This window comes from Diospyros lotus, chromosome 13 (genome assembly GCF_014633365.1).
Source record: "Diospyros lotus cultivar Yz01 chromosome 13, ASM1463336v1, whole genome shotgun sequence".
NCBI lineage: Eukaryota > Viridiplantae > Streptophyta > Magnoliopsida > Ericales > Ebenaceae > Diospyros > Diospyros lotus.
In genome coordinates this window covers 40,349,923-40,359,922 of record NC_068350.1, presented here as the reverse complement: position 1 = coordinate 40,359,922, position 10,000 = coordinate 40,349,923, and the positions used below count along the sequence as shown (strand labels likewise).

General features: G+C 36.8%; 2 protein-coding genes across 46 annotated transcripts in view; one reads left to right on the top strand and one right to left on the bottom strand.

The window, feature by feature from the left end:
• Nucleotides 1-10,000, bottom strand: part of LOC127789339 (aquaporin SIP1-1-like) — an 80,433-nt gene that overhangs the window by 32,384 nt on the left and 38,049 nt on the right. The window lies entirely within an intron of this gene.
• Nucleotides 1-10,000, top strand: part of LOC127789328 (O-fucosyltransferase 1-like) — a 128,683-nt gene that overhangs the window by 87,008 nt on the left and 31,675 nt on the right. For 18 of the 45 annotated variants that reach the window (XM_052318235.1, XM_052318246.1, XM_052318232.1 and 15 more), the window contains one exon: nucleotides 8,533-8,585. The exons of 8 other annotated variants lie outside the window; for them this stretch is intronic. In XM_052318235.1, the coding sequence (XP_052174195.1) occupies nucleotides 8,533-8,585 (53 nt within the window). Of the gene's footprint in view, nucleotides 1-5,733; nucleotides 5,820-8,532; nucleotides 8,591-10,000 lie in introns of those variants that run through there. 19 more of the 45 variants (XM_052318240.1, XM_052318239.1, XM_052318238.1 and 16 more) reach the window with 4 other exon arrangements.

The window sequence follows — 10,000 nt, the reverse complement described above, 5'->3', positions numbered from 1 at the left end:
TGGAAAATCTCGTTATCCATTGGGTAAGTTCTTTTAATGCTTTCTATAGTAGGAATAAATTTAATTTTCAGTCATATAATTTTTTTTCAACAGTATAAATATCGCCACAAATTTTTTGATGTTGAAGAATTCAACACCCTGTATCCACTGTCAGGAATAGTGCCTGTGTGTTTGGATAAAATTCTTAAGAATATAAAGTTCAAAAGGTTCGTAAATGATGGTTGGGACACTTGGCTCGTTAAGTACCTTTTGAAGAATGGTAAAGTTTTGGAAAAGCTAAAATTTTTTTTATTAGAGAAATACTGGAATGCATCAATGGAAGCAACTCGCAATGCGATTTTACATTTTCCATGCCACTCAGAAACTTGCAAGTTTAGCTTTGAACCTCTTATGGAATAGTAGGATTTTCTATTTTTTTAATCTTGAAGATATACACTCTGATTGAATATTGATTACTGATTTGTTTCACATTCAAATGTATACAAAAAAAATTCATGTACAACAATCAAATTTCTTTCCGCCTCTACTTTTCCTTTGCCTTGTATATAATGTTGTTTGTCCCTTTCTACAATTGTTTATGTTGGGTTTTTAATGTTTGTCAATTTGATTTTAGGTATTGTTATTTGCAATTTGTTATTTGATCATTTTCTACCATTTTATTTTGTAATTGTTTATGTCCAACAATAGTGAAAATTAATGGATATAAACAATTGCAAAATAGAATGGAAGAAAATGATCAAGTAACAAATTGCAGATAACAATGTCTAAAATCAAATTGACAAACATTAAAAATCCATCATAAATAATTGCAAAAAAGGACAAACAACATTATATACAAGTAGGCCAAAGGAAAAGTAGAGACAAAAAGAAATTTGATTGTTGTACATGGATTTTTCTTGTATACATTTGAATGTGAAACAAATCAGTAATTAATATTCAATCAGAGTGCATATCTTCAAGATTAAAAAAAATAGAAAATCCTACTGTTGCATAGGAGGTTCAAAGTTAACCTTGTAGGTCTTCGAGTGGCGTGAAAAATGTAAAATCGCATTGCGGGTTGCTTTTATTGCTGTGTTCTATTGTTTCTCTAATACAAAAATTTTTAGTTTTTCCAAAACTTTACCATTCTTCAAAGGATACTTTACGAGCCCAAGTCCCAACCATCATTGAAGAACCTTTTGAACTCTATATTCTTAAGACTTTTATCCAAACATACATGCACTATTCCTAACAGTGGATACAGGGTGTTGAATTCTTCAACATCACAAAATTTTTGGCGATGCTTATACTGTTGGAAAAAAGTTATATGAGTGAAATTTAAATTTATTCCTACTCTAAAAAGCACTAAAAGAACTTACCTAGATTTTTCAAATGTGTTACACTTCCAAGAAAGTTGTTTGCTAGTCTTCAAAGGTCATGAACTTTAAGCTCTAAAATAGTCAAACTACTAAAAATAGATCGTGGATATGCAATTTTCATGCAAAAATAGAAATAGTACGAGCTAGTCATTTATTTTAAATTTTCCTATATTTAACAGTTTTTAAGGTCAAAATATACCTCTAGGCTGCATGTGACAAATAAAGAGACTTTATATCCTGCAAATTATTGATAAAGCTGGATGCATTCTCCCTATCTAGCATAGTCTCAAAATAGATTATTGCTCTAACAAAGTTCAGTTTATTCACTAAATGAAAATTTGGAAAATCACCATTATACTCAAAAATCTCTAGTTTTGGAGTATCAAAGAAAAATTTTAAACCCTCAATACCACCAAAAACTATAGTGAGAGAAAACTTTCTTAACATTGGTATCAAAAGATAGAAACCATCAATATCTCTCCATACATCCAACAGGCGCAATTCTTCAAGCACCCAATTACAACCTTGAAATAACCTTATCAAAGATTCAATACTAGGTAGCATGGCAAGGTGCAACACTTTCGGATTTGGTAAATTTATCAATTGAGAGACATTTAACTTTTTAAATCCCTATAACTTCAACACTATCAAAGATTGACATGTAAAAATTTTCACAGATAATTTTTCCTCAATTGCAGAAGGTCTCAAGTGGATATTAATTTCTTCCACATTTTTTGTTACCTCATAACGTAGCAGTGTTTGGACTGTACTGTCATTCAAGTCGGAATAACATGTATATTGAAATTGATCAATTACAGGTATTCTCAATAATATTTGCCTAAGACCAAACTTGCCAAATTTCAACTCAAATTCTCTATAATTACCTCCCCTAGTCAAAGAATCATCAAGAATGATATGAGACAAAAAAACGAGGAACATTCATTAATCTTTTCGACAGAACACAAGTGGCCATGGCATATTTGGTATCAAGAAATGATAGAATATGGCAGAGAACATCGTCAGGTAACGCATTCAATTTATCTTCAGAATCAGTTATTGGAGAATTTTCTAGCAAAGTTGCGGATGGGGGGGGGGGGGTGGCATGGAGAATTTTCATAGTTATTGGAGAATTTTCAATAACTGCTAACCTCTTGTCGGAGTTGAGCTTTTTGAGAAATCTCTTCAGCAGACGGACTATCCGAGGTCCCATTATTATTACCATTACTCAAGGGATCCCTTATTTTTTCCTTGGGAGGCTTCATTTTTGCTGCAAGAGGAGGAAGAACCAATACCAGGTGCTGAACTGGAGATTCCGATGGGGGAAGGTAGAGGTAGCGACAGATTTAGAGGCTGCAACCACAGAATACGAAGAGGGAGATGGTGGTCGTCATCGATAGGGTTGTTGTAGAGGTAATGACAAATGCAATGCTGACAACTTTGTGATTGAATCAAGGAGTGTCAGGGTTTATGGTCTAGGATTTTTTTCTATAAGTAAGAATTATATTATCACAAAAAAGAGAACCTATAACCATAAGTGGGGCATTCCCCGCACCAAACAAGCAAAGGAAAAACTCAAATTAACCAAGGGCATACCGCGCATCAAAAGGAAAGAAACAACATAATCAAATCGAAAACAAACTACGAATTGACTCATGCTGGGTCTATCAACGCAGAGCTGCCTATGTCAAATCCCTGCGTAGCTCTTGCTTGAGCATTCATCTCCTTCTTCTTCTTCTGGGACTTTGACTTGATTGGAACAAAATCAGGTCTGAACTACCTGCCATTTCAAACGAATCATCCTCTTCCTCAACACGATCCCGCTTACCCTTGTCATTAATTGTCATACCTACTTCCTCTGAGACCTCTCTCTCCATTGGAACTAGCAATTCCTCAGGAGAAGGAATATCCAGATTTGCCTCTGATAGTATGCAAAATTGATCATTATTTGGAGGCTCAAAGGCCGATTGGAGCCCACGCTTTAAAGGCTCATGGGTAGGCCGCTTATGAGCATTAAGAGGCCCACTTATGTGTTGGGCCAACCCAGCTTCCTTATGCAATCCACGTGGGTCATGGCTTGCCACATCCAAATCACGCATTGAGCCCACGCACGAACAAGACCCGCCAACTGCTTGACCCAACCCATCTTACCCATCGTCCAACTGTCCTCCTACAATCACTAACGAGCCGTGATAATTTTGTCGGAAAGGATGTGTCGGATGTTGGTTATCCCCCATTGATTGAGCCTTGCCTTGTTGGTGAAAGGTGCGCTAGTGAGGTCGAAAATTACCCATGGAGTTGCCATAACCAGAAGGATTTTGAATCTCACGGCTAGCTCATATGTTGTTGCCACCTTCCTTATATGGACCAATAGTTGTCGCCATCGCCAACACCACCACCTCCCTCATCGATGAGATGTTGTTTGTGCCTCCACCAGAGTTTCAATTCCCCTAAGAAACGATGCAATCTTCCATAGCCATATCCACCTCCCCACTATCACGACCATTATTGTCTTGTTCTTCGAAATGAAGCGGTCGACCATAGTTATCTCGCAGGTGACCTTCTCCATCTGGACATGGTGACGTACCAAAACCCTGACCACTTGTCAGGGGAGGGAATGACGACGGATCCCTGTAGTCCAACATTCTGGAATCATCGTTTTCGTGAGTCATTTCCTCTCGAAAGTTAATTTCTTCGTCCATCAGGTCATCTTCAACAAATTGATTTTTAATCTGCCCTCTAACATCCTTCGACTGACCATCATCAAACAAAACCACCTCCCTTCCACCATTTTCCGCCAATGAATCTTCTAAAGCACGTTCCATTGAACGAACAGTGACCACATTTTTTGACCTTGATCCGTGGGCATGCTTAGAGATGCCTTCCATGCTTCGGCCAAGAGGTGGTTGGCTTATTTGGCGGGATCTCGTCGGCGAGGGACACTGGGAATGCACCAGATTCTTTGATTTTTTAGGATTAGGCACTTGTGTGAGAACTTTTCTCTAGCTAGAGAGAGAAACAAAGGAAAAGAATGGGGTTTGGGTTTAGGTTTAGGGTTTAATCGTAAACCTCAAACCCTAAAAACCCTAAACCCTAAATCTTAAATCTCAAATCCAAACCCCAAACCTTAAACTCTAATAAGGAGTTTATGTTTTATTTAAATTGTAACGTGGTTTAAATTAAACGTATATATATATATATCCGTTAGTTTAATGAGGAGTGGATATCATTTTTAAATGTTAGGAATATGCGTGACGAATAATTCACAGTTCATTATACTATAAATACGTTCCTGGCCATAGAGTTCATAACCTGGATAGTAGCAACTCGCAAAGACCAATATATCGTCTTCCTCCTTGTTCAGTATGAGATACTAAAAGATAAGGTTGGTGAGTCTTATGCTATTCTATATGACATATAGAAGGAAGATGAGTGGGTGCATGTTATAGGAACGAGTTCACTGAACATGACTGTTAATATTGAATCACATGGATTTTGTCTCACGAGTCAATGATTCAATGTTAACTATAGATGTGCAACTAGTCCTCAGACCTGAGATGACATGGATGGATATCTATGCATTAGTGGATTAGGTTATCAGAAATACTATATGGTTGTTCTAATAAAGAATGACTATACGTATCTATGTGCCTAGTTTAGTGATGCATGAGGTATGTGTGCATCAGACATGTCATCTATCACTTTGAGATTTATGAGCAGGATATCCTATGCGATTCAATAATCATTTGACGATAAATTCTTGGTTGAGATAATATGATGATGGAATGTGTGTTCCATAAGGTTGTGTCCTATTAGTCAAATTAATTTTGGATTTGATCATATGACAACATTAAGAGATTTGACCTACTGCTCATGATCTCATATGTTGTCAGGATATATAGGATAATAGAAGGACCGTATTATATGGTATTATAGTAAAAGGTTCACAATACCCGTTTTACATTAAATTGGGTAATCATAACATATTATTAGATATCACTTATGATTTACTGGAATTAATAATTGATTAATTCTCGTTGACAATTTAATTGTGAATCAAAAAGTCCCACCCAATAAGAAATCACTTTTAAGATAAGAAGGATAAATTAGTAATTATGTAATTACTAATTATGGTGTATTTATTTATTGAATAAATAAGAATAATTAAATGATTATATTATGAATATGATTATTTAATTATTAATTGGATCAAACTTTTTGCTAGCACATTAAGCTTGGCCCAATGGCATCTAGGGTTTATCGGTGATCCTCTATAAATAGGATCATAAGCCCCATAAACAGAATTCAAGTGAATTTAGATTTAGTAAAAAAAATTTAGAAAGTTTTTGCTTCTTCTCTCTCGACTCTTGGGTCAAAGTTGTTTCAGGTGGACCGACTCGGCATCCTACACTTGAAGGATTTTATGGCATTTTACCTACTGGTGGAATTTGATTTCGTCAAAAGGTATTTTTCTGTTTAGTTTTTAGTTTTGTAAACCATATTTGCTGAAAAACGTGATACTTGTAAAAAAATTAATTTTTATTCCGCTGCGCATGATCATATCTATGTATTTTAACAAGGGATACAAATACTATGTTCCAGTTTTGGCATATGTTTACCAATACCTTTGGATTCCTATGTCTTGCACGTTGTTTATTGGTTATGATATAGATGGATAAAGGAAAGAAACGAATGAACAATGTTTCCAATATGGGGCAACCCTTTGCGAAGTGGGATGACCACACACATCTACAATTTATAAAGTTGGTACAACAAGAGATTCATAAGGGAAATAGGCCTGCATCATTTATAAATAAGGATGGGTGGAAAGATTTGGTCAAGACACTTAATCAAAAGAATGTGTTATGACAACAAACAATTGAAAAACTACTGGGATTTTATGAAGAAGGAATGGACCCTTTTTAAGCAAATGATGCGAGGAGAGTCAGGTTTGGGGTGGGACAAAACAAAGAAGACTATTGCGGCAGATAAAGATTGGTGGGAATAGAAAATTAAGGTATTTCCATGTGTTCTCCATATGACAATTTTTGATATCTTATAGAAAAATGAAAATTTTCGAAAATTCAGGAACAAAGACATGTCCATTATATAGTTTCGCTATGATGGCTTGTTCTCTGATATTGCAGCAACTGGGGAAAAAAAACAAGTTTCAAGTCAATATGAACATCCAACTCAACTTTCGAGTACTAATAAAGATGATGATGCAATTGAGAACACTCAAGACATAAATGATCTTGGAGAGCCATTTGCTAGGGATAAAATCCCCAATGATGCCACAACTAGTGACAATTTGTTTCGAGAACCAAGCTGGTAACAAGGGATACTATCGGCTCCTAAAAGGGCTAGGAAGGAAAGGATGTCGAGTGCTGTCATATTGAGGACAAATATTGAGGAATTAATGTAGCTATACTCCAAGAGAACAAATACTTCACACTCTGTTGCAGGACCAGACACGAAAAGTATTTCAAAATGCATGGAAGTATTGCAGAGTCTCTCCATTCAAGGTTGGGTGTAGCCTGTGGAGTTATGCTTGCTCCCTTTTTACCAAGCTCCCCCCAAAAAATCGCTTAGCCAAACACCCCCTTAGCTTGTTGTGAGTGTGTTTGATTCCAGTAGCCAAGCCACTACTGGAGGGCTTTTTGTCCATTATTATTTACCAGTCGAGAAAAATTTAGAAAAATAAATTTTGAGCCCCCAAATTATTTATAATACGTACACACAATCCCAGAACAATTAAAAATTCTGGAAAGGAGACATACGCTATATGTAAACCCACTTGTGGTTCTCATACCAATTCCTTGAAATATTTCTTTCTGTTGCCGTTGATTAGGACTCGGTAGGTAGGCAGTAGATCTAAATTGGCTGGTGTGATCAGGATGATGGGTGGGATGTTATAATGTTTCCTTCATCTACTCTAGCCTCTAGGAGAAAATAGAAAACGAGAAAAAAGACAAAAAAAGAATGCTCAAATGAGAGTTGCTAGAAAAAATATTTTTGATAAAATTGGAAAACAATGAAAAATAATAAATTAAATGAACTAATAGCAGGATCCATCATCATATCATTACTATCATGGTGTTCTAGAGACTTTGAGACCTTGTTATTAGTTGACTCTTACTAGAAAATCCTTGCCTAGGTAACTAGAGAAGCCCTTGAGTTGAGAATGAATTTATATCAGCATTTTGCATGAGGATCTGGATCTGTTTCTCTCCTGATTATTTATGATTGTAAAAGGCCCGACTTGTGGGCCTTATAATGCTAGGACCCATGCCCATGTGCAAGGGATCCCTAGGGCTCCAAGCTCCATTCCTCTCTGCACCGACGGCTAAAACTTTCCTTCTCTGGTGAGATCTCTCTCTCTCTTGCTTGATTTATATCAGCATTCGCTGGTAAGAAGTAGCCCCTGTACCTCCATTCCATGACTTTGATTTTGTGTGGGGTTCGCCATGGCCAAGATTGTTGGTATCTTGGTTCGTGGCTTGATTCCCCTTGTCCTCCTTCGGTTCGGACTTTGGGGACTTGTCTTTGGGACTCTCGAATACCAGATCTGATTCCGCCCTTTCTTCTTCGTCTTCTTCTTCCTCCGTTTCTGCTTCGATTTCTTCGTCTTCCCCTTCCCACTTTCTCTTTCTCTGCAATTGGCTTGCTTCGTTCCGCACCAAAAAATTGATAATGCTATAAACTTTGAGCCATTTCCTAGTGAATTTTGTGGCGGGCCTTTGAATTATTATATGTGTTTTGGAGCTATCTGTATTTGATCCCAACTTTGCCTATAAGCGCTTCTAGGACTATGGTGTATTGTGCATCTAAATAGCATATCTTCTTTACTATACGCTTATGGTTGTTGAGTACATGCTGACCGTAACTTGTGAAATCACTACATGGGTTCTAGTCTACATTTTGGGATGTTCTCTTAATTCAAATTGGAAACCTGTTGGATTGATGATTTTGTTGAAATATATAAAATGGTATTGCTTCTTTTTTGAATGTGTTGCCTCACCAATGACGTAATAAATAATGCACTTACATCTGCCAAATAGTTCATATAAAATCTGTACTTGGTAGGCTTTCCCCCCCTTTTTTTTTCAACCTATTGCACTAACTTATTTTCTCCTTATGCCACCAAACTTACAATCTAACTTGTCTTGCTTATCAGGGATATTAACAGATTGTTCTCTTGGTTGCATGACACAACACCTTTATCTTCATGTATGGTAATTGCTAGTTAACTAAATCTAAATTGTTTCACCCATTTTCCTATGGCTTCAACTTTTAGGTCAGTAAGTGTTTGAATATGATATTAGAGATTTGGTTCCGGAGATACTAGGCTAGATTCATAATTATGGTATTTCTCCCATTATGCAGTAATGTTATGTGCCCTTTCTATTGATGCGCCTTGTATTGGTTTGCATGTCTGCCTCTCTTACTAGAAGATTCATGAGGGAGGCTTTTGTTGAGCCCAATTTCTAATAACTTGAAGTTTTTGGTTTCAAGTTGCGTTGATATGATTGTTATGGTGCCCTACCCATAACCTGGGGCATACTTCTGTCAAAAGGGTTTTATAACATGCTTACAACAATCCATGGCCATTAGATCAGCTTGAGACAGGTGGTCCAAGTGGCCTTTCCTAGGACCTGTGCTAGTGCTTAGTGGGTTATAGGTTAACCCTTAGGATGGGAATTACAAACTCTTTTTGGGTTATCTTGAACATCTTCAGTATGCATGTCTAAACCATTTTTGTGTCTTGACTTCCCCAACTTTGCTTTCCTTATTTTTGCTCACTGAACTGGATAGTTGACTCCAACAGTTAACTGCTCCTTGAGCTATCAATCTGACTTATACTTGTTGCTGATAATGGACCATTCCATAATATAGTTGATCCTTCAATGACCGTTAACCTCACAATCGACCATCCCATCTTTGTCAATCAATGTTCTGAACCTTTTAATTTGGGCAATCGGTCTATAGTTGACTGTCTTTTGTACAATTGATCATTCAGGCTCTTTGTCCTCACACAATTGTCTGTTTCCCTTTACAACCAAACTGTCATGTCCCTAGGAGGATTAGAAGGGTAATATTGTGATAGGGATATAATAAAGGGGTAATATTGTAATAGGCTTATATTAGTTTGTTAGGAGATATTTTAGTTAGTGGTTAGAAGCACGTGGGTGTTCTTATGCAATTAGCTAGAAGCTAATAATGCCTATAAAAGGCCGTTGTAAACAGAGGAATGCTTATGTTGATTTTGATAATTGAATTCTCAATTCTCTCCTAAGATTTCTCTCCAATCTCTCTCTCTCTCTCTCTCGTTCTTCTGCCATTCTCCCTCAATTCTCTCTAATTTCTCCCCCCATTCTTCTTCAATTTCCCTTCTATACATTATGTTTTTGACTTTAACTGTATCGGATCCTTCCGATTTCCATTCTAGTCCTAGGCTAAACCCTAGGACCATGACAAATTGGTATTAGAGCCAACGGTTCTTGGCTGTGGTTCCGATTCATTTTGAAGGCTGCTAAAATCAATTTCAAGGATTAAACGAAATAGGCGAGTTCAAGTATTCCAGCGCGCTTGGATGGTATCTCGGTTGAGAATTAATTCTTGGTTAAGATTTAGGAAGTTGTGAC